Below are 25,524 nucleotides of genomic sequence, written 5' to 3' on the forward strand. Positions count from 1 at the left end.
TTAGGGAGAGGCCTAGGCTAGTAGAGAGAAGTGTCCATCTCACGGTTTTTAAAACACGTCTGTTAGGGAGAGGCTTAGGCTAGTAGAGAGAAGCGTCGTCTTGGGCTAGTAGAGAGAGGTTTCCACACCCTTGTAAGGGCCCAACGTCCTCGCGTGCTGAGACTCCTTAAATAATCCATAAGATTGAGATTTATCAAACCACATGGACTAACTCTAACCATTGTAAAACCATAGTCTAACAACTCATGCCCGAGATTCGGAATTCAAATTTAGCACCTGATGGGCCTATCATTCCCTTAAATCCTCTACGACATGGTCATATTACCTATTTCTCAATTCTTAAGAGTGAAAACTATCCCCATAGACCAACACGACTCCTTCCAGGCATCTTAGGAAAATTTTCAAGAGATCACCCAACATAGAATTGCTCCAAGTACGCTTAACTATGAAATTCTTATGATCAAGTAATCGGAAAGGAAGGTACATCTTGCTGGTATAGATAGTAACTTTCATTTCCTTTAAGACTTTTTTAGTCATTATATCCTCAAGATCACTCTCATTCGAATATAGTCTCGGTTCATTCATGTACCCTTCTTTTATTTGGGTGTCACACATAGAGACCAAATTTGCAACTTGACCGATCTTTAACGATCAATAATATCCCTGGCTTGTATTTATTTGATCTCTAAATTGTTAAAAATATCTAGCAAGCCCGTTGAACGTTTTCAAGAAGCGTCAAATATATCTTTCAAATTTTATGTCCATTAGGTTCCCGAACTCTAAATTGTTTCCAATCGATTATCAACCTTTCAATTTTGTACATAAAGTTGAAATTTTAGGATAACATTATACATAAAATTCAATGTTATATTTAACCGATGAATTATCAGTTAATTTTAAATAAGTTAGAGTCACGATTAGAGCTTTATTAAACTAACGCTTTTAATAAAAAAATTCAATGGCTGAACTTTGAGAAAGATTTTGTAACGGCCCAGATCCACGGCTAGCAGATATTTGGCTAAGGTTTCCACACCCGTTCTAAATAGTGGTTTGTTCTCCTCCAATGTGGACATCACAATCCACCCCCCTTCGGGGCCCAGCGTCCTCCCTGATACTCTTTCCTTCCTCCATTTGATGTGGGACCGCCCCCAATTCCACCCCCTTTGGGGCCCAAGCGTCTTTACTGGCACACCGCCTCGTGTCTACTCCTTTCAAGAAATAGCAAGAAGGCTAGCACATCATTCGATGTCTGGCTCTGATACCATTTGTAACGGCCCAGATCCACCGCTAGCAGATATTGTCCTCTTTGGGTTAGCCCTCAAGGCTTTAAAATGCATCAGCTAGGGGAAGGTTTCTACACCCTTACAAATGGTGGTTTGTTCTCCTCCTCAACCAATGTGGGACATCACATATTTTCGTTGGCTAGAACCCCAAATTATTAAAATAAAACCCGTATCATAATTTTTTTTAGTTCAACAAACGTCATACAAATAACTTGTTCAATTGGATTTTTGTTACTTCCAACCTAGAGATGTCCATATAACCGAGAATGGGACAAGAAAATTTCGTTTAAACGAAAATTTCTTAGCTAAATGAGGCCCGAGACTGAAATTATACTTCAATTTGTTTTAATAAATATGTTGAAGATTTTTTTTTTTTTGAAAACTATTAAATACTTTTTCGCAAATTTAAATAGAAATTATGTTAATAAAACATTATATTATATTTTCTTGGCCGGGTTTATTAAGATATGTAACAAGTTATATGGTTCATTATTTAAAACGAATAATTTTTTAAAAATAAATAAATAAATATATCCTTCGTCACAAAAATAAATAGAAAATTTTACGAGAATAGAAATTAAAACAAGCTGTATTACGAGTCTCGGTCGTGCCCACATCTCTAGTACCACCAAACATGGAGGCATCTAGTCTAGCCTGTTGATGATGATTTGAATCGTAGGGTGAGGATGATGAGTTGATTTATGGCAAGTTAGTGTAGCATTTGGCACACCCTGCTGAGACATGTAAAGAGAGACTTGGTAGCCCCAAATTGGCGCGCAGTTGAGGGAGCTACCGAACTTACCGGCCTTCCTGCAACAATGTCACTCCCTCATCTCATCGGATCCACATTCACTCCCTCTCTCTCTCTAAAGCACACACTCTTTACTTTCCCACATCACAATACCTTCTTTTCCTTCATTTTCTTCATTTCCCTTGTCACAATTTCTTCTGGGAAATGCCCTTTTTCTGCATTTTTTCATGTTACGCTCCGACCCATCTTTGATTTCCTGCTTTTTTATGTGAATCTAGCCATGATTTTTGCCCAATGGGCCATTTTGGGTCGTTCTAGCTTTGATCAAGACGCGATTTCTTTCAGTTGTTGTGTTTCTTTTATGGTGTATGAATTAGGCAGCTGAAGTGTTCGACGAAGGTCCCCAATCGTAAACAAGCTTCGGATTGCAGAATTTCAAATGGTTGGTGGTCTTCTTCTCTCAAATATCTTGTTGTGTTTCTTGCCGGTTTTATGTTTGGTGGATCACAGAAACATTTATAGCATTCTGATTTGATGCTCATGATGTTTTGCTGCAAATGTCTTTTAATTGATATCTGTTCATATCTCCAAACAGGCCTTGAAAATAATATAGATTACAAAAACTGTCTGTTTATGCAGTAATGGTAGTTGATTATTCTTTAATGTATTCTACGATACCATGAAATGTTAGAATGTAAATCTAAGGCATTTATTCCCTAATATCTGGATCTTTTAATCGAACGGTTGAAATTTTGCGCTCGTCGGTTGCTGCCTTCCTGTCATATAGATTCTCTAGTAAATATCTATCTTGGATTACTGCCTTTCATTGAATGTAATATAAAGAACTTGAGAACACTCGTGTGAGATCCCACGTCGCTTGGAGAGGAGAACGAAGCATCAAGGGTGTGGAAACCTCTCTCTAGCAGACACGTTTTAAAAACCTTAAGGGGAAGCCCGAAAGGGAAAGCTCAAAGAGGACAATATCTGCTAGCGGTGGGCTTGGGCCGTTACAACTTGAGTTTGTGTTAAATGCCTCCATTGTATGGGTAGAAGAATTGTCACTTTCCATAAGTGTTCCTGTTCAGAAGTAATTTTGGACAATATTTCTTGTAAGAAAGTGAAAATGAGATGATTTCTGAAGCATGTTTTTGTTTTCTACACATGCAGGGTACACCAGTTAACATTATTGTAGGTTCTCATGTCTGGATTGAGGATCCAGAAGTTGCTTGGCTTGATGGATTGGTATCCAAGATTACAGGGCAGGAAGCCGAGATCGAAGCCAGCAATGGAAAAAAAGTAGGCGAAGATCTCGTCTTTTCGTTTTAAAGCTGCTGTCAATATCTGCTCTATACATCTCTCAAATAATGATTTGTGTGTCATGCTATTTTGGAATTTCAGGTTGTTGCAAAATTATCCAAAATATATCCAAAAGATATGGAGGCTCCCGCTGGTGGCGTCGATGATATGACGAAGTTATCTTACCTGCACGAGCCGGGAGTTCTACAAAATTTAAAAAGTCGATATGAACTCAACGAAATATATGTAAATTTTCACCCTTCATATTATAACTGTAGATCTGTTCATGAAAAAAATGAAATCATATAATATTCCTTGTTATTGCAGACATACACTGGCAATATTCTTATTGCAATTAATCCATTCCAAAGATTGCCTCATCTTTATGATGGTCACATGATGCATCAATACAAAGGGGCACCATTTGGAGAGCTGAGTCCTCATGTTTTTGCTGTTGCTGATGTTGCTTACAGGTTAAATTTCAACATGTTATTCTTGAAGAAATTTCACACACAAATGATTAACAGTTGTATTGAAACAGGGCAATGGTTATTGAGGGTAAAAGTAATTCAATTCTGGTCAGTGGTGAAAGTGGAGCAGGGAAAACTGAAACCACAAAGATGCTTATGCGGTACCTTGCGTTTTTAGGTGGTCGGGCGGCCACTGAAGGACGAACAGTTGAGCAACAAGTTCTTGAGGTATGATAAATTAGAACTTTCATATCAAACCGCTATTTTTTCCTCTAGTACAGCTGATGTGAGATCCCACATCGGTTGGGGAGAGAACGAAGCATTCTTTATAAGAGTGGAAACCTCTCCCTAGCTGACACGTTTTAAAAACTTTGAGAGGAAGCCCGAAAAGGAAAACCCAAAGAGGAAAATATCTGCTAGCGGTGTGCTTGGGCTGTTACAAATGGTATCAGAGCTAGACACCGGGTAATGTGCCAGCAAGGAGGCTGAGCTCGAAAGGGGGTGGACACGAGGCGGTGTGCCAACAAAGACGTTGGGCCCCGAAGTGGGGGTGGATTGTGAAATCCTACATCGGTTGGGGAGGAGAACGAAACATTCTTCATAAGAGTGTGGAAACCTCTCCTTAGCAGACACGTTTTAAAAACTTTGAGGGAAAAGCCGAAAGGGAAAGCCAAAGAGGACAATATTTACAAGCGGTGGGCTTAGGCCGTTACACTTATCTAAGATTTTGATTTAAGTCTCATGGTTTTTTCTTCCCTTGACTTTATTTGCAGTCAAATCCAGTGCTTGAAGCTTTTGGAAATGCTAAAACTGTCAGAAATAACAATTCCAGGTAAAATTCTTAGTGAGAGTTAACAAAAACTCATTTCTAGAAACCAATTCAAGAACACAAATTTTCATTTCTCAAATTGTTGCTGAGAATCACTCTCCATACAGTCGCTTTGGTAAGTTTGTTGAAATCCAGTTTGACAAGCATGGAAGAATCTCAGGAGCAGCTATCAGAACTTACCTTCTTGAGAGATCTCGTGTTTGCCAAGTTTCCGATCCCGAGCGCAATTATCACTGCTTTTACCTCCTTTGTGCTGCACCTCAGGAGGTATTCACCAGTTTCTTTGGCACCACTAACTGAGAGCTTTAGATTATTTAGAACACATAAACATGTGAATTGGCATAGTTGTGGCTTGTGAGTAAGGTTGTTTGTGATATAACAGGAAATTGAAAAGTACAAGCTGGGAAATCCCAAATCATTTCATTATCTTAATCAATCAAATTGCTATGAACTGGTTGATGTAAGTGATGCTCATGACTATCTTGCCACTAGAAGAGCTATGGATGTTGTTGGAATAAGTGCCAAGGAGCAGGTATGGCATCTGCTGAAGCTTGTAACTAATGCAAAATTTGAGCATAGTTACTTATCTTCTTATGTCTTTCCTCTCTACTCTCTTTTTCAGGAAGCAATTTTTAGAGTTGTTGCTGCAATTCTTCATCTCGGTAACATTGAATTTACAAAGGGCAAAGACGGCGACTCATCAGTTCCAAAAGACGACAAAGCGAAGTTTCATCTTAAAATGACTTCAGAGCTTCTCATGTACTCATCCTGCATTAGAATGTCGCTTCATATGTTTACGTCTTTATATATTGTCGGTATTCATCTAATTTCACTTGTTGTAGGTGTGATAATGCTGGCCTTGAAGATGCATTATGTAAGCGTGTCATGATCACTCCTGAAGAAGTGATCAAACGAAGCCTGGATCCTCAAAGTGCGGCTATTAGTCGGGATGGTTTGGCCAAAACGATATATTCTCGGCTATTCGACTGGTAAGATCTCAGCTATTGAAAGATATCATCCACTTTAATGGCTAATCATTGAGCTCCACCCTGAAACTAAATGTATGTTTTCTTCCATATGTAGGCTGGTTGATAAAATTAATGTCTCAATTGGACAAGATCCTAATTCCAAGTCCTTGATCGGTGTCCTTGATATCTACGGTTTTGAAAGCTTCAAAGCTAACAGGTAAGGAATAATGATTGTACAGATGGATATTGATTAAAGTGTTTGAATCAACCCGAATATCAATATTAGAGCCCGCTGGTTGATGGGGGTGAATGACATGTTGGGCCCCGAAGGAGGGTAGATTGTGAGCCCCCACATCGGTTGGAAAGGAGAACAAAGCATCCTTTATAAGGGTGTGGAAACCTCTTCCTAGCAGATGCGTTTTAAAAATATTGAGGGGAAACCCGAAAGGGAAAGCCCAAAGAGGACAATATCTATTGTAAATTGTCATGAAGATATATTGTCATAATTCTCATTTATCTGTCGTGGATGTAGGGGAATTTCTTCTCTTTGAACCACGTAAATCTTTGTCTTTGTGTTTACTTTCTATTCGTGGGTATGTGAGTACAATCGATCTTACTTCTGCTTATGCTACAACAATATCTGCTAGCGATGGACTTGAGCTGTTACATGACATGAGTTCTTATTGGAGTCCCATTATTAGCTTAGTTTTCTTCTTTTAATCTTAGTATCACCCTGAAATTTTATGCCACATTAAATGCCATCATTTGGCATGGATCAGGCCTCCTTCAACATATGGCTATATTACTTGTTGTTTATCATGGTCAAGCATTATTCCTTATATATGTGATTATGTTTTATTAAGGAAATTCTTGTAACTTAATTTCAGTATATCATGCTATGCAGTTTTGAGCAGTTCTGTATTAATTTCACAAATGAGAAGTTACAGCAACATTTCAATCAGGTGAATTCCGATATCATTTCACCATTTCACCATTCGAATTCTTGTTTTCATTAGTTAATATACATTTTTTTCGGTGTCCGTCCAGCACGTTTTCAAAATGGAACAAGAAGAATACACGAAAGAAGAGATCGATTGGAGTTATATCGAGTTCGTTGACAACCAAGATGTGTTAGATCTCATTGAAAAGGTTAAACATGATTTTGATATATTCTTATACTCAATTATTGTTCATTCATATTATCATAATTTCTTCATCTTACAGAAACCTGGTGGAATAGTGGCTCTCCTTGATGAAGCTTGGTAATCTATTGTTATTCTAATTCTCCCCTAAAACATCACTTTTTATGGAGACTAACCATTTTCTTTCAGCATGTTTCCGAAGTCGACACACGAAACATTTGCTAACAAGCTCTATCAGACTTTCAAAACACATAAGCGGTTCATAAAGCCAAAGCTTTCTCGAACGGATTTCACCATCGCTCATTATGCTGGAGAGGTAATATCAACCCCGAGGCATAATTTTGCTCGTGCCATGGAAGATTTTACACTTACCATTGAAGTACTCGTTTTCAGGTTTTATATCAATCTGACCAGTTTTTGGACAAAAACAAGGATTATGTTGTTCCTGAATATCAGGATTTGTTGAGTGCCTCCAAATGTTCATTTGTTGCTGGCCTTTTTCCTCCACTAAAAGAAGAATCTGCAAAATCTTCTAAGTTTTCTTCAATCGGGTCTCGCTTTAAGGTAACTTTCTCTCGATCATACGATATCGATGTATGAGGATATCCTTTGTTGAAGTACCTCAACCTTAAGGATTCTTTGTTGTACAGCTACAACTACAACAGTTAATGGAGACATTAAATTCCACAGAGCCTCACTACATCAGATGTGTAAAGCCAAACAACCTCTTAAAACCTGCCATTTTCGAGAATGTTAACATAATGCAACAACTGCGGTGTGGTGTGAGTACTACTCTTATTTTGGTCAGCTAGTAACTGGATTTGATCATTCTTCTCTACATAATGTCATGATGCTTTTATAGGGTGTCTTAGAGGCAATCAGAATCAGTTGTGCAGGGTACCCTACTCGCCGTGCGTTCTTTGAGTTCATTAATCGATTCGGAATTTTAGCTGAAGAATCTTTGGAAGGAAAGTAAGTGCTTTTAGTTTAGTAAACCTTAGAACCTAAAGGATTGATATTCTGCATTCTGAAACCCCACCTTTTTCTTGGTGAGCAGCTATGATGAAAAAAGTGTCTGCAAAAAGATACTAGAAAAGCAGGGACTTAAAGGGTTTCAGGTAAAGTGTGTGAAACAATGATTGAGTGGTTGTATGTGTTCAAAACATCTACGAACATCACGTCTTATTCTTAATGGAGTTAATGCCCGAGCGTGAAGTCATAAACGGTGGACATGAGGCATATGTTTAAACTTGTATTTTGCAGATTGGTAAGACAAAAGTATTCCTTAGAGCCGGTCAGATGGCTGAATTAGATGCTCGGAGAGCTGAGGTGCTGAGTAATGCAGCAAAGACTATTCAACGGCGCACACGAACCCATATCGCTCGCAAACAGTTTATTGCATTACGAAAGGCGACCATACATGTGCAATCTAGGTGGAGAGGTAAGCCATTTGAAATAACTTTCCAGTATATAAGCTTCCTGTTAAGTTGGTTGCTACATTTCTTTTATTACATGCATCTATGATTATAGGAAAACTGGCTTGCAAACATTTCAAGAATTTGAAGAGGGAGGCAGCTGCTGTGAAAATTCAGAAAAATGCTAGAAGATTTCATGCGAGATCAGCCTATAAGAAACTACAAAGCTCAGTGCTTATTGTGCAAACTGGTTTAAGAGCAATGGCAGCTCGGAATGAATTCCGATTTAGGAAGCAGACAAAGGCGGCAATTATCATTCAGGTTCCATACTTATATTTGTTAGAAACCACGAACCTCCACGATGGTATGATATTGTCCACTTTGAGCATAAGCTCTCGTGGCTTTGCTTTTGGCTTCCCCAAAAGGTCTCGTACCAATGGAGATGTGCATTCCTTTCCTTGCTTATAAACTTATAATCAACCCCTTAATTAGCCGATGTAGGACTTCTCTCCCAACAATTCTCAACAATCCTCCCCTCGAACAAAGTACGTCATAGAGCCTCCTCTGAGGTCTATGGAGCCCTCGAACAGCCTCCCCTTAATTGAGGCTTGACTTCTTCTCTGGAGTTCTCGAACAAAATACACTCTTTGTTCGACACTTGAGTCACTTATGACTACACCTTCGAGGCTTACAAGTTCTTTGTTCGACATTTGAGAATTCTATTGACATGACTAAGTTAAAGGCATGACTCTGATACCAAATGTTAGGAATCATGAATCTCCACAATGGTATGATATTGTCCACTTTGAGCATAAGCTCTCATGGCTTTGCTTTTGGTTTCCCCAAAAGGCCTCATACCAATGGAGATGTGCATTTTTTTACTTATAAACCCATGATCAACCCCTTAATTAGCAACAATATTTTGGTTGATCCAAGCAATCTCTTTGTTGTTGTTAGATTAAATGTTCTTCCGTTGATATGTAAAATTGCAGGCTCGATGGCGTTGCCATAAAGCTGCCTCGTACTATAAGAAACTTCAGAGAGGGTCAATAGTTGCACAATGTAGATGGAGAGGAAAAACTGCAAGAAAGGAACTTAGAAAACTCAAATTGGTGAGCATTCATCAATTCATTATCTTGTATAGTTGAAACTTTTATCAGTTTAAAATATCCCCCCGATGAATATGAACACGAGAAACTTCCTGTAACATCCCAAGCTCACAACTAGTAGATATTGTCCTCTTTGGGCTTTCCTTTTCGAGCTTCCCCTCAAAGTTTTTAAAAAGCGTCTGCCAGAGAGAGGTTTCCACATCCTTATAAAGAATACTTCATTCTCCTTCCGTTAAAAACTGTCTGCCAGAGGGAGGTTTCCACATCCTTATAAAGAATACTTCATTCTCCTTCCCATAAAAACTGTCTGCCTGAGGGAGGTTTCCACATCCTTATAAAGAATACTTCATTCTCCTTCCCAACCGATGTGGGATCTCACATCCTTAAAAATTTCAAACCTTGTTCTCTGTTTCTATAATTGGCAACTGATTTTTTTTTTTTCAGGCTGCAAGGGAGACTGGTGCACTTAAAGAAGCAAAGGATAAGTTGGAAAAGAAAGTGGAAGAACTTACTTGGCGCATACAATTAGAAAAACGTCTAAGGGTAATTTTATACTGTTTTGATATTAAATTTGATAATATATGTCACAGATTATGTTTTATATTAGAACTTATTCTTGGATAATAAACTATGAGAATAACACCCTAAGAAGCCATTCAGTCAATGCCTTCAATTTGAAATAATCAATTACTTGTTGTCTTTATCATCCTTTTTGGTTGACCCCAGAAACTGAAGTTGAGCTAAGATAAATATTTTGCCTGCAAACCTTTGAATCATCTATGCAGACGGATCTGGAAGAGGCAAAAGCACAGGAGATAGCGAAATTCCAAAATATCGTGCAAGAACTGCAGGCGAAAGTTGATGAAACAAACGCATTGCTTGTAAAGGAGCGAGAGGTCGTGAAGAAGGCCACTGAAGAAGCACCTCCTGTTGTACAAGAAACCCAAGTTCTGGTTGAAGATACTAAGAAAATTGATGATTTGACGGAAGAAGTAGAAAGCTTAAAGGTAGTAATGATTTGGTTCATCATATAAGCTGAATTTAGCTAACTCATTTTTTGTTGTTAGCTCGTGTTCATGGTTTCTACACTGATTAATACCTTTACTTTACGACGTCTCAGACCTCGCTGGAGACGGAGAAGAACAGAGCTGATGAATATGAGAAAAAATATGGTGAAGTAGAACAGTCTAGAGAAGAACAACGCAAAAAGTTAGAAGACACAGAGAAAAAAGCTCATCAGCTCCAGGAATCATTGACCAGGTAATATCATTATTTTGAGAATGGATAGAGAAGTTCATGCTTTTGAACCCGAACACATAACGATCCTCCACTTCAGCTACGTTATACTCGAGAAAGAGCTACTAATTTGACTTTGATGAATTGATTAACTGAACACTCTCTTGATTAGGCTAGAAGAGAAGCTTTCCAATTTGGAATCAGAGAATCAAGTTTTACGTCAACAAGCCGTGTCTATGGCACCTAATAAAATCCTCTCAGGACGGTCTAGATCGATTCTTCAGGTATCGTGAGATATTGGCATTGTAGGAAAGATTAATGCCTCAATATTTATATGTGAAATTTTTATGACAAAATAACAGAGAGGTGCTGAAAGTGGTCATTATGGAGGGGAAGGGAGGACGCCTTTGGTTAGTAAAACTTTTCATGAACATAGAATTTGTTTGAAGGAATCAATAAAAACTCATTTTTGTCATTTATTATGACTGAATCAGGATCTTCACAGCCCTTCTATTAACCAAAGGGAATCAGAAGTAGAGGACAAACCTCAAAAATCTCTTAATGAGAAACAGCAAGAGAATCAAGAACTGCTCATTAGATGTATTGCACAGCACCTTGGCTTTGCAGCCAACAGGCCAATAGCTGCTTGTATCATCTACAAATGCCTGCTTCAATGGAGGTCGTTCGAAGTCGAACGCACCAGTGTATTCGATAGGATAATTCAAACCATTGGCCATGCCATTGAGGTGCATACTGATTGATCTTATTTCCATCTCTTTCTAACATTTAGAGCCATTGCTAAAATGAATATACACAGACTCAGGATAACAACGACGTCTTGGCCTATTGGTTGTCCAATGCTTCAACGCTTCTCTTACTGCTTCAGCGCACTTTAAAAGCAAGTGGCGCTGCTGGAATGGCTCCACAACGTCGCCGATCATCATCAGCCACGCTATTCGGGAGGATGACTCAAGTAAATGCATAAGAACAAAAAAACTCTTGTTTATAAACTAGTATCATACTTGAATTCATTCGATGTCGTTTTTTATCCTTCTCTAGAGTTTTCGAGGAGCTCCACAAGGAGTTAGTCTATCCTTAATCAATGGTGGAACTAGTGGTGGAGTGGACTCGTTACGACAAGTCGAAGCGAAGTACCCTGCTTTGCTGTTCAAGCAGCAGCTGACAGCCTATGTAGAGAAAATTTATGGAATGATAAGAGACAATTTGAAGAAAGAAATTTCTCCATTGCTAGGATTGTGCATCCAGGTATGTGTAGTTAACTGGTTAACTTCTTTAGTTTCATTTCTTCCAAATTACTAAGTTCTGTTCATGTAATATGAAAAAGGCACCAAGAACATCAAGGGCAAGTTTGGTTAAGGGATCTTCTCGTTCAGTTGCCACCACGGAGGCGCAACGTGCCTTAATCGCTCACTGGCAAGGAATCGTGAAGAGCCTCGGGAACTTCTTGAACACCTTAAAAGCAAATCATGTATGCAGAACCTTTTTGATTGTTTTGAAACAATTTTCTTTTCCTGATTCATTCATGTGTTTCATGTCATTGTAGGTACCTCCATTTTTGGTTCGTAAAGTCTTCATACAAATATTTTCTTTCATCAACGTTCAACTATTTAACAGGTGTTGAGCTCTTCCATTTCTTGTTCCTGAAGTACTTAACTAAGAACTTTTCTCAGTCGGTTACTTTTTCGACAGTCTTCTATTACGACGAGAGTGTTGTTCGTTTAGCAACGGTGAATACGTCAAAGCTGGACTGTCTGAATTAGAGCATTGGTGTTATAAAGCTACTGATGAGGTACCTTGAATATGCTGCTTTACCTTGTTTGTTTTGTTAAATACAGTTACTAAATGATGAAATGAAACTACAGTATGCAGGTTCTGCTTGGGACGAGCTAAAGCATATACGACAAGCGATCGGGTTTCTGGTATCTCTCTATTATTTTACTATGTTCAACTCCTTACACGAAATTTTTTTGAATTAGAAAACAGGAAACGGGGGTGAATTCTTGTTTTTGTAATGTAATAGGTTATTCATCAGAAGCCAAAGAAGACGTTAGACGAAATAAGTCACGATCTATGCCCCGTAAGTGACGTCTAAGCATTTTGTATTCACTGCTTATACACGAGAACTGTTTTTTGCAGTTATTCACCGTTTCCTTGGAATTCACGAAACCAAATTCTTCGCTTGCAGGTACTAAGTATACAGCAGCTGTATCGTATCAGTACGATGTACTGGGACGACAAGTATGGTACTCATAGTGTGTCCCCTGATGTAAGATCTTACACATTCTATCATTTTTTGTATGAAGCACCCTTGTTTATGTTCATTTTTTTTTCAAAAGTGCATAGATCTTTATTGTTTGAATGTTCTCCTAGGTTATATCCAATATGAGGGTGTTAATGACTGAAGATTCGAACCATGCAATTAGTAATTCATTTCTATTGGACGACGATTCGAGGTTAGTATCAATAATATTGTCACTAATCTTGTTAGAAACCACGACCTTCCCCAATGGTGCGATATTTTATCCACTTTGAGCGTAAGCTCTCATTGGTTTGCTTTTGATTTTTCCAAAAGTTCTCATACTAATTGTGAGATTCCCCATCGGTTGGAGAGGAGAAAGAAGCATTCTTTATAAGAGTGTGGAAACCTCTCTCTAGCAGATGCGTTTAAGAACCTTGAGAGGAAGCCCAAAGAGGACAATATCTGCTATAGCGGTGGGCTTGGGCTGTTACAAATGGTATCAAAGCCAGACACCAAGCGATGTGCAGCGAGGAGGTTGATCCCCGAAGGGGGATGGACATGTGGCGGTGTGCCAGCAAGAATGCTAGGCCTCGAAGGCGGTGGAGTTGGGAGGTCCAACATCGATGGGAGAAGGAGAACGAAGCCTTCTTTATAAGGGTGTGGAAACCTCTCCTTCGCAGCCACGTTTTAAAAACCTTGAGGGGAATCCCAAATAGGACAATATCTGCTTAGCGGTGGGCTTGAGCTGTTGCACTAATGGAGATAGTGTTCCGTACATAAACCTATGATCTTCCTCTTAATTAGCGAACTAATCTATCTTTTGAATTTTCTTTCTTGGGAAAACACAAAACAAGAACAACCTTAACATGTCTGTTGCTTGTACTCCAGTATTCCATTCTCAGTTGATGATTTATCAAAGTCTATGGAGCAAATAGACATCGGAGACATCGAACCACCGCCACTGATTCGGGAGAACTCAGGCTTTAGTTTCTTGTTACCTCGAACAGACTAACAGACGAATCTCCGGTTTCTTCATGTCGGAGCATAAACTGTCAAGATTCAAACTGAATTGGAACCCCCCACAGGCTTATGTCCTCAAAGGGTTCCTCAGATTCAAACATTCCCTGCAGTTTGAGGTGAAATGGAGCCAACTCTGCCTCCAAATTATGGCTTAGAAATTGCTTGAAATCACTTGCTAGCATTCGTTGTAGCCCAGCTTTGTTTACAGAGTTTTTAGAGTTCTTGAGACAGCCAGTGAAGTAGAAGGCATCATCCTGTCATAGATCTCTTAGTTGTATTTTCCCTGAGATTGTTTCCATTACCTTTATATATAACAATAAGTCATCAGTTCAGAATAATGTTTTGATTCAAATTGTTTTGTCAACCTTAATTACCACAAAAAAAAAAAAAAAAAATATTCGTTTTCATCGACCTCTTGCCATAGAGAAGAGGTTTCGAGACTACATAAAAAAACATGTTTGAGAGTGATTTTGGCTATTTGACCAAACACCCTGATTTGATCCACATAGAGTTGACTTTTTTATCAACATTTTTTCATGGGTTCAACGTCAACCTAAGGCTTCAGTTGATGTTTTCTTGGTAGTGACTGATTTTAAGATTTATTGAAAGCATATGGATCGAATGAAACGTTTGAAACTGCATGAACTAGAATAAAATAAAATAAAATGAAATTCAAAGTAGGGTATGTACATGGGTTGGATTGGGATGGGTCACGAATATGTGGAAGAAGAAGAACTCGAACTTCAAAAACCCTAATGTGTTGGAGTCTGATGCTCAAAGATTGTTGAAGTTTGATGTGAGGAGGAAGAAGAACGCAAGTCGGGACTTGAGAGGAAGAAGAACTCGGGTCAATATTCTTGGCCTTGAAACATGAAAAGGTGTCGTTGGCTCGCTACTAAGTTAGCGAGTGCTAAGCCTAAAATTTTTTTAATGCCTGAGTTGAACCCAAGACTACCTGTCCGTTAAGCTTGGGTGAAAAAACTAAGTGGAGGTCTAAACTAACTGATGTTGAAGAATCAGCAGATGAGTTGTGGTTAGGGGTGAAATGTCACTCGAACCCAGAGCTAGCTAGTTCTCCCAAAATACGTTGAGTGCGGGTAAAGCACTGTTTTAGTGCGGGCCGCGAGAGTGGTAACAAATCGAGGCAAACTCAGAATACTAGATATGATCTTAAAATAACAAGGATCAAAGTCCCTAGCTAAAGCCCGAATCACCAGCTAAAGCCCCTAAATGACCGCTTAGTGATAAAGGAGGTAGGGTGCAGAGACAGCTAGGAGATTTCCCTAGAAGCAACCACCCTTGAAAGAGTGCGTAATAGCTCACTTTTTTTTTTTAACGTAATCGAGTTGGGTCGAGTTGATCTGATCCTTTTTAACCCAAAATGCTGTATAATCCAGCCCAACCCTTATAATTTAGGTTGGGTCGGTTCAAGTACTCAGATTCTCGTGTTCAATATATACCCCTAATTCAAAGTACACGAGCTAAAATATAATTTAAACCGAAACAAAAATAAAACCGATAAAGTAGACTTTCAAGTCAAATTTGGAGTTTGAATACATATTGAAATTTTCAAAATGTTTTCTATCATATATTTACTAGTCACATCTATGGCCATAGTTGTTTGAAATTCATTTGGTTTACTAATACTAATCAAATTTAAAATCAACATCAATCACAATCATTTATCAATCAACATAATCTTTTCCAAAGAAAAATAAACAAATTCATAAACGACAAAACTATTAATTTCCATAGAGGAAAAAGTTGTGGATGCTTTTAAACCGAACCCATCGACTATGATCGAAGTTCGGGGCAGATGCTTTAAGCATTAGAGGTTATGGTCCCAAACAAGAAGAGCATGAATGAACCGAGATGATATGCGCTTGTCTTTTCAGTCACTCGATCATAAAAACTCAAACGTGTTTAACTTGGGGTACTTCTTTGTCTGAGCAATCCAATGTAAATCATTCCCGTTTAAGGAATTAAAATAAAGTATTAATATGGCTAAACGGTAGAAAATATTTAAGTATTTTTTATCTTATTAAGTAACATCCTTAAACTTTCAAAGCTTCAATAATACGACAAGTTGATGCCTAAAAATAAAGTATATTTCAAGTTGGACAAAATAATGTATTTTTTAAATTAATAATTTATTTGAATTGAATTAAAGAAACCCGTGAATCAACTCAAATTTTCGGATCATCGAATTTTTTTTAACACCCTTACTTTCAGCCGTAAATTTAGTTTTTAAAGATAAAAGAGGGTTCGAGAAGTAGAGTGGTCCCAACCTCTGACTTCTCGATTGAAAGTACACATCAATTACTATCGAGCTGAACGAATCGAAAGAGAGAAAAAAATACCGTAGATAAGGAGGGTTAGTTTCGAGGAAAGGGAGGGGAAAGTGGGAGTAGGTAATATAAACAATATCTAAGGAAAAAGAAAGCAAATGGAAAAATATTTGGTGAGCTGTACTCTTCCACACTTATCTAGAGTTGAGCCTCGAGATTTGAATATATGTATTAACGTGCTGATGTGGACATATCTCGTTGGCATTTGATATCATGTTCCTTTCTTAGATTCAAAAATTCCATGTCAAACTCTGTCTCTCTCCCCACAGACCAACAAACACGAGTCATCCTAACATGTTTTGTCCTCACTTACATGCCTTTTAAAGAAATTTTCAAGAGGTCATCGAACATAAAATTGCTCAAAGTAAAGGACGCTCAACTATGAAGTTTCTATGATTGAGCCACTAAAAAAGAAGAGATATCATAATGGTATAAATAGTAACTTTCAATTCTAAGTTTTCGGTCATCTCATTCGCAAAAGGTAAAACAAAATGAAATTTATATTAATTATCTCTAAAATACTAAATACAAAATTCACTTTCATCTCCATACATCAACATAAGAAGCTTGAAACCCATATAAAGAATCTTTCATTTCACCGACCCCGATCGGATCGTAAGCATCACTAGAAACCAAATCATAACAATCCTTCGAGTCAAAAGAAGTCACCGTAGACGACGGGGGACAAAAAGCATGGTTGAATTCTTGAGGTGATCGATCAAAAGCATCATCGGCCGAGTGTTGGCCGGTGAGCTTCTGAACTATGGCTCGAAACTCAAACTCGTTGTTGGCCTTCACCATCATGGGACTTGAAATGTACTTAACTTTGATGGGTTTGTTCGCCATTGTTGCTCGGTAGTTCGAAGCTTCGAGTTTCTCGTGACGAAGATGATTAGGAAGGCTTTTAAGATTCTCCATTAAAGAGGGGAAAAAAAGATGGGTGTTTGTGAAGGAGGAGGAGATAGGTGTTTTTGTAGGGTTTTGATGTGAGCTTCGTAGAAGGAGAGATGTTTGAAAAACATTGGTGGCGCAAGAAAAAACGTAGAATGCGTACTTGTCCAATGTTTCCATGTGTACGATTTTCAACCTATTATTACTTTTCTAACATGGCTGCCCGTCTTTCCTTAACTTTTCCAAAAGTCGTTGGGAGCAACGAGAAAGACATATTGTGAGACCCTACATTGGTTGGAGAGAGTAACGAAACATTTCTTACAAGAGTTTGGGAAACCAGGTTGATGGTGATATGTAACAGGCCAAAACGGACAATATCGGCTAGTAGTGGATTTTGGTTGTTACAAATGGTGTCGAAGTTAAACACTGGTCGGTGTGTTACGAGAACAATGGCCCCCAAGAGAGGTGTGGTCAAAACGAACAATATCTACTAGTAGTGGGTTTTGGTTGTTACAAATGGTATCAAAGTCAAATACGGGTCAGTGTGCTACAAGAACGATGGCCCCCAAGAGAGGTGGGGACAAAATGAACAATATCTGCTAGTAGTAGGTTTTGGTTGTAACAAATGGTATCAAAGTCAAACACTGGTCGGTGGGCTACGAGAACGATGGCCCCCCAAAAGAGGTGGAGCCAAAACAAACAATATCGGCTAGTAGTAGGTTTTGGTTGTCAGAAATGGCATCAAAGTCAAACACTGATCGGTGTACTACGAGAACGCTAGCCTCTAAGAGAGGTGGGGCCAAAACGGACAATACCTGTTAGTAGTGGATTTTGGTTGTTACAAATGGTATCAAAGTCAAACACTGGTCGGTGTGCTACAAGAACGTTGGCCCCCAAGAGAGGTGGATTGTGAGATCCCACATCGGTTGGATGGGAGAACGAAACATTCCTTATAAGGGTGTGGAATCGTAAAGTTGACGGCGATAAGTAAAGGGGCAAAGTGGATAATATCTGTTAGCAATGGGCTTGGGCTGTTACACATGTAGACTCACGAAGCCGAACAACACATTCGATGTCATCGATTCTAATCCGATAAAGGTGTTTTATTTTCCTCGAAAGTGACCCACCTTCCATATCTATAAGCAAGAACACAGTGATTTGGTCACGATCTACCAAAAACAGATAGAATAACCCTATTTTTAACTCAATCCGTAGATTAATAAATTCTACAAGGTCATCTTTCTAAAACAACAAGCGAGAAACGTGCTCGAGGTTGTCGTGCTAGTCATACTAGTCTTCGAACATACCACGTTTTACTAGGAAGGATAAGTTTCGATATATAGACCCAATAATACAATACGAGCACAGTATTTCAGTTTGACCGATTGTACAACTTTGATAACTAGCCACCTAAGCAATGAAGTAACATGCAAAATTTTCAATTTAAAGACTATTAATTTTCTATATGATACCTTTTTCTTTTTCCAATTTATAATTTTTAAATAATAAACAAACATTTAACACCTAATATTTATATTATTTCCAATTAAAGAAAATAATAATAAATCTATGTCTTTAAGGATTTGATATATTCTTTTGACAAATTAAAAAACATGTGGCCATGAAAATCTATTATTTTAAGGTTTTTTTACATAAAATTCCACAAAACATTTATTATTATTATTTGTTCTTATCTTGTTTTGTCCAATTTAATCTTTACCACTTTTGACTAAAATTGGAGTAATTTTGGATTTTATATATCACCAAAAAAATGTTAAAAGATTAAAAAGAAAATATATATATATATATATATATTAAATATATGTTTGGGCCATACAGCCAGGTCTAGGCCCAACTAAAATGGTTCAAGAAAACTATCCTGATTTATTAGCATTTTTTAAAATAAAAAAAATACTATATAGGGATCGCTCCCGAATGAATTTAGTTTTGAACTTTCACTCGGAATTTTGTACATTGTTTTAAAATATTTTTTTAACTTTTAAGAATATTTTTATCGTTAATTTTTTATAAAAATCGTTAATACTGTTAGCGTTAGTATATGGAAGAAACCATTAAGACAGCGTTCATAAAATGAACTTTCAAAAATAAAATTAATACATATAAACTAAAAAAAAGTTTAAAAAAGAAGTTCCGAGGTGATTTTTTTTTTGTGTATTTTTTTTTATAAATGTTTTAAAATTGTACAGATATTTTTTAAAGTTCAAAACTATTTTTGAAACTTTTTTTTTTAACTTTTTTTTGGAAAGTTTTAAGAATATTTTGTATACAGATCGATTCACTGAGAAAGATATTGACATAGGTAGATACTCGATAATATAAGGATAGCGATGACTGAAATGGTTATAAATGCATATATTTTCGGAGGTCTTTCGACGACGTATCTGGAGCATGTTTTACTTATTTTCAAAGCATTATTGTTCTTAAGTAAGTGTGGAAAAAGTTGGATCAATATAAGAGCTAAAAATGACTTTTATAAGTGTGTAAAACATAATGTATTGTACTAACGACCGATAAATACTTAAACCTAAAATTATAGGTTTTTGATACTTTGCACTTAATGGGCCTTGACCGAACATTTGTACTTATCTTGAAACGTAGCGTACATACATCTAGGCTTAACTGGTCTAGGTATGCAAATAGCTGAAATTCTGTCAAACTAGCTAAGCTATCAACGTGGGTCAGCCATAAATGACTCCTTCGATACTAGAGGTAGCTGATGAACGTCTTGTAATAGCTCAAGCCCATCGCTAGTAGATATTGTTTGTTTTAGCTCATTGTGTATCGTCGTCAGCTTCATAGTTTTAAAACACGTCGACTAGGGAGAGATTTTCACACCCTTATAAGGAATGTTTCGTTCCCTTCTCCAACCAATGTGGGATCTCACACGTCTTGAGTCTCATCATAGTAGCATCATACATATGTGGGTTAGCGGTAAATGACTCTAGCACTACTAAAAAAGATTAATGACCCTCTAGATTTTTGACCTAGTACTATATATATATGCACTAACTGTAAATGATAACGTCGCTGCTAGAGGTAATTAGTAACCCTCTAGAATACCATCATAGTATCATCATAACACATAGGCACATAATCGTGACATAGTAGGCAGAAAACCGTTGGTTGATGCCATAGATAACAACATAATCATGTCTATGCCTTGCATAGCTTATCATGTATTATATTTTGGTTCATATGTAGTTAATTCATGTCCGCTATTTACTAGACGCGGCTTCGTAGTTAATCGCGAGTGCAGTGATCTCGTGCCCAAGCCAACTACTTTGATATCCACATGGACCATTGTCTTTAAAACAAGGCCACTCGCTCAAGACCTATCCTAGATAAGTTCATCGTCGAGATGAATCTATATGTTTATTTTATGGTTTCTGAAGGGGATTGGAGTTCTGATTTTGGTCAAATGATGATCGTTCATGATTTTCAGGAATTAACCATAAGCGTATGGGTTGATTCCATGTGTTTATTATGGCCGAGCTAGATAACTCTAATCTAGGACAATTCATTAATAAAACATGTCGGGTAGATTACATTAAAATATTAAATTAAAAATAATAATAAATTTTATGCTAATTTCCTAAATTAGAATCTCTCATTGATGTTTGAATAATGTTTCAGCATCATAAAACTTGTCAGAAAAATATCCTTTAATTTAAAAAGAATATTGAAGGCTGACAACTTCATGTGTTTTTTTTATATATTTTTTTTATTTTTAATTTTATATATTGAAAACATAAATAATAAATATAGAATTTAGACCCTATAATTTTAAATATTTGAATTATAATTTATAATCAGCTAAAATTTTATAGAGGCCGATTACACGAGGGTTTTATCAATGCATAAAGTCTATTTATGAAATTTTATCGACCTTATCTTATTTGATTCCGAAGGCAGATATGATAGTTTTAACTTTATTTCATTTATTTCACGACCGTGACAAGAGGGAATAAATGTTATACCATGAGAGAAAAATCTAAATCAAAAAATAAAAATAAAATTTTGACATTTATTATGCTAAAGATGCGAGAGGATTAGTCTTGTGTGTAAACATAACATTTCTAGTCGAACCCGTCCAACCCAACTAATAAGAGCCGAATCTAATAGACACATCTTTTTCCTTTTGTGAGGGTATTCCTAGTAGTGGGTAGCTGGCCAAACCTCGACCCACATACTCGGGTCTTGTATGAATAGACATGAAGCGTGCTCTTAGATGTGTGTAGGGGTTGTATTTTGTGTCACGAGAATGGATTCCTTGTCAAGTCAGTTTGGGGGGTATAAGGGAGAAAGAACCCGACTAGGGATAGACGTAAACTTGTAAGAAACAGAAGGTAGGGATAATCGTCTAAATCTATTATTGTGAAAGAAAAAAGTCATCCTGCCCCATCAAGACGGGTTGATTTTGAAATCTCAATATTTTAAATCGTCAAATATAAAATCAATTAAACTTTATAAATTTACTCGGTTACGATATACAAATTTTATTTTATTAAATTATCGTAAAGAGATATGAGTTTTATTTATAGGGGGAAAAGGAAAATATTTTTTGGAGTAGGGGAAGAGTGAAAAGTCAAAATAAATTGAAGGACTAAAAAGAAAAGTTTAATTAATTAAGTTAATAAAAGGACATATTCCAGCCAACTTGGTCCTTTTTCCCCAACTCGATGTAGATATGCTATAAAAATATTGTCACATCATACTTTATAATATATATATATACACATATATTCCATTTATCAACTTGGTCCTTTTTCTTAGTACGTGGAATAATTTTTTAAATATCATTTTTAATATAAATAATTTTACGTTGGGATAAATGAGAAATATATGAATGAACTGAGACCACGTTGAGTGAGTGATCTTGGTAATAAAATGGTTAAAAAAATTAGTGTCTCTATCTATACTGCTAAGGTGTATTTTTTTTCGGTGGTTCAGTCATAAGAATTTAAAAGTGTGAGATCCCGCATCAGTTGGGGATGGGAACGAAACATTCCTTATAAGGGTGTGGAAACCTCTCCCTAGTACACGGCTTTTAAAACCGTGAGACTTATGGTGATATGCAACGGGTTAAAGTGGAAAATATCTATTAGTGGTGGGCTTGAGCTGTTACATAAACGTGTTTAGCTTTAGCAATTTTATGGTGGGTGACCTCGTAAAAAATACAAAGCATATTAAAATAACTCGTGTTGGGATATAGGTTCTTAGTGCGTCAAGTAGGTAACATAGTTATATCATAGAAGTTGCAAGCGTTTCACTTTCTTGCTTAGCCTTCAAATTTATACCGTTTGTCCCTATGACAAAGACAGTTTTTTAAAGGTATTATCAAAACTATAAAAACGGTTTATGTTGTTTTATCAAACCCTACACGAATCGAATTTGTAATTCAACCCAAACTCTAAATTCACGAGCTTAGCAAATGAACACGACATGGTCAAACAAGATCGATATGCACTAAACTCAATCAGTTAAATATCAAGACCTTTCCCGACAAATCGTATGTCGAAATCATTATCCCGAGAGTTCTAATATCAGAAACCCTGGAATTGAAAATGCTCTAATGTTGGAGGCATGTGAGTAGATAAAAGGGAAAGACAAAATTGGAATTTTGAGTACACAAATCAAAAAATAGAGAGAAACCCTAACCACCCATCATGTTCCCACACATGGGAGCATCACCTTTTTCCCTTTCATTTATTGATTTGACTCCACTTTGCCCTTTTTCCTCTCGACCTTTCTTCTTTGCTATCATCATTCGACCTAATTTCGTTTAATTACTACTTTCTTTAGAGTAAAGATATTCGTTTGAAATATTACTCGGCTTAGCACATCAAGAATAGCTAAGGTTTAATGTTATAGTTATTTAATGTAAAGTTTGAAAATGTGACTGTAACGGCTCGGGTGGAATATCTCTGATTCAAGAGAATGGGAAAGGAGGGAGAAGAGTGTAATAGCTAGGGTTTAATGTTGTAATTACTCTAACTTGCAGCTTGAGAATGGGACTGTAATGGCTCGGGTGGAATATCTTTGATCCAAGAGACCGGGAAATAATGTAATAGCTAGGGTTAATGTTATAATTACTCAACTTAGAGTTTGAGAATGGGATTGTAACGACACGGGTGAAATATGTCTAATTCACGAGGCCGAAAAAGGAGAGAAAAGAGTGTAATAGCTAGGGTTTAATGATAAAATTTCTCAACTTAGAGTTTGAGAATGCGACTGGAATGGCTTGGGTGCAATATCTCCAATCCAAGAGATCGGGAAAGGAGGAAAAAGGGTGTAATGAGTAGGGTTTAATGTTATAGTTACTCAACTTAGAGTTTGAGAATTCGACTGTAATGGCTCGGGTGAAATATCTCTGATCTAAGAGACTGGTAAAGGAAGGAAAAGAGTGTAGTAGCTAGGGTTTAATGTTATGATTACTTGACTTAGTGTTTGAGAATGAGACTGTAACGGCTCGAGTGAAATATCTCCAATCCAGAATATTGGAAAAGAGAGGAAAAAAGGTGTAATAGCTAAGGTTTAATGGTATAGCTACTCAACTGAAAAGTCGAGAATGCGACTACATCAACTCGGGTGAAATATAACCGGTCGAAGACGTGGGAAAAGGAAAGAAAAAGGGTATGATAGCTAGGGTTAGAGAGACAAAAGGTAAGAGTTTGGGATTGGTGACCCACAACCACAAAAACACAAAAGAAAAAGGGTATTGGGGAATGTGTGGGTTTGTTTGAACTTTGAGGATAAGTTTTAAGAGAGGTTTTTGTGAGAGGGACCAATGGTGGACAGAAGGAAATGGACTGGACAACACCATCAACCATGCCCATGTGACTATCTTCCTCTCGGGTCCCGACACCCCTCTCCCATTTCAAACTCGACCATCATCCTTCTCTCGTACTTTTTGTTAAATTATAAGTTTTTAGAATTTTGATTAACGTGTCTAATAGATCCTTAAACTTTAAATAGAACATGATCCTATGTCTTTTCCAACATGTTTTGTTCTCATTTAGGTGCATCTTATGAAGATTCTCAAGAGGTCACCAAACAATAGGATTGCTCCAAGTAAATCAGTGTGGGAATCGGGATAGAGATTCCCCACGGGACGTCACGGAGATTTGGTTGAGCCCCACATACCAACACGTGCCTTTCCAACATGTTTTGTCCTAATTTACGTGCATCTTATGAAAATTCTCAAGAGGTCACCAAACAATAGGATTGCTCCAAGTAAATCAGTGTGGGAATCGGGATAGAGATTCCCCACAGGACGTCAGGGAGATCTGGTTGAGCCCCATAGACTAACACGTGCCTTTCCAACATGTTTTGTCCTAATTTACGTGCACCTTATGAAAATTCTCAAGAGGTCACCAAACATAGGATTACTCCAAGTAAATCAGTGTGGGAATCGGGATAGAGATTCCCCACAGGACGTCAGGGAGATCTGGTTGAGCCCCATAGACTAACACGTGCCTTTCCAACATGTTTTGTCCTCATTTACGTGCATCTTATGAAAATTCTCAAGAGGTCACCAAACATAGGATTGATCCAAGTAAATCAGTGTGGGAATCGGGATAGGGGTTCCCCACGGGATGTCACGGAGATCTGGTTGAGCAGGGCATAGAATAGTTCTATTTTCAAAATTGTTAGAAATTACAACTCTTCACAATCGTGTGATATTGTCCACTCCGAGCATAAGCTCTCGTGGCTTTGCTTTTAGTTTCCCCAAAAAGCCTCGTACCCATGAGAATGTGCATTCCTTACTTATAAACCCATGATTAAGGTCTCGTACCGATGGAGATGTGCATTCCTTACTTGTAAACCCATGATCAACCTCTTAAGTCCTCAACAAAAATCTCTTCCTACTCTCTTCTCATTCCCTATTCAAACATGAATTTTCTCTTTTGTTCGAGACTATCCTACCAGTCAAACAAACAACTATACACAATATTTTTGTTGCATGAGGAATCCTCAAGTCATGTTATTTCGGGGATGGACTGGTAATCACTTCGACAAAGTCATAACTAATGCTCGAAGCATTTAGAATTTCAAAAACAGACAGCCAAATCCTTAACAACCGGATCTATAAACTATTTTAAGTGTAATCATTAGAGGTTTACACGAACTAGAATCATCCCATATTGGGAGTGTGAATTTTAAGGGTCGATTGGAAGATGAACGCAAACGCTTCTTGTTGGAGAGGAGAACGAAACATCTTTTATAAGAGCGTGAAAATAAAGCCTCAATAGACGCGATTTAAGGCTTTAAAAGGAAAAGTTAAAAAATAGACAATATCTGCCCGTTCAAAAAAGACAATATGTGCGCAAGAAAGAACATGTAGAGGGAAAATCTTAGAAGAAGCTTCTCTGTTAGGAGCAGCAGCAACCCCTTAGCCCATCTGGTTGCCTCAATAAAGTTAAAATTTGCATACACATTCAAACAAACTTTGGATTTTCTCTTTCATTATCGCTCACGTGACACC

The 25,524-nt window shown here is 37.4% G+C and overlaps 2 protein-coding genes across 3 annotated transcripts; one reads left to right on the top strand and one right to left on the bottom strand.

Moving 5' to 3' along the window:
* The first annotated feature begins 2,013 nt into the window (after window positions 1–2,013).
* LOC111444166 (myosin-11) lies at window positions 2,014–14,101 on the top strand. Of its 2 annotated transcripts, XM_023082153.1 has the most exons (38): window positions 2,014–2,476; window positions 3,202–3,330; window positions 3,433–3,576; window positions 3,658–3,803; window positions 3,872–4,028; window positions 4,574–4,632; window positions 4,737–4,896; window positions 5,012–5,161; window positions 5,252–5,388; window positions 5,472–5,618; window positions 5,713–5,814; window positions 6,502–6,559; window positions 6,645–6,746; window positions 6,822–6,859; window positions 6,929–7,055; window positions 7,133–7,303; window positions 7,390–7,521; window positions 7,602–7,711; window positions 7,797–7,857; window positions 8,003–8,180; window positions 8,270–8,475; window positions 9,147–9,266; window positions 9,708–9,806; window positions 10,049–10,270; window positions 10,384–10,523; window positions 10,672–10,783; window positions 10,862–10,909; window positions 10,994–11,245; window positions 11,317–11,472; window positions 11,559–11,765; window positions 11,845–11,988; window positions 12,064–12,134; window positions 12,210–12,309; window positions 12,383–12,439; window positions 12,541–12,597; window positions 12,706–12,786; window positions 12,891–12,973; window positions 13,648–14,101. In XM_023082153.1, exons 1-38 carry the CDS (start codon window positions 2,474–2,476, stop codon window positions 13,769–13,771), a joined length of 4,590 nt encoding a protein of 1,529 aa, XP_022937921.1. In that variant the 5' UTR covers window positions 2,014–2,473; the 3' UTR covers window positions 13,772–14,101. The 2 variants fall into 2 exon arrangements, with proteins under 2 accessions (XP_022937921.1, XP_022937920.1); XM_023082152.1 differs by lacking the exon at window positions 2,014–2,476 and having other exon boundaries at window positions 3,163–3,330.
* Window positions 14,102–16,667: 2,566 nt separating this feature from the next.
* LOC111444440 (sigma factor binding protein 1, chloroplastic-like) lies at window positions 16,668–17,045 on the bottom strand. Its single transcript, XM_023082537.1, has one exon. It carries the CDS (start codon window positions 17,043–17,045, stop codon window positions 16,668–16,670), a length of 378 nt encoding a protein of 125 aa, XP_022938305.1.
* Between the last annotated feature and the right edge of the window lie 8,479 nt (window positions 17,046–25,524).

This window comes from Cucurbita moschata, unplaced genomic scaffold (genome assembly GCF_002738365.1).
Source record: "Cucurbita moschata cultivar Rifu unplaced genomic scaffold, Cmos_1.0 Cmo_Scf00006, whole genome shotgun sequence".
Classification (NCBI taxonomy): domain Eukaryota; kingdom Viridiplantae; phylum Streptophyta; class Magnoliopsida; order Cucurbitales; family Cucurbitaceae; genus Cucurbita; species Cucurbita moschata.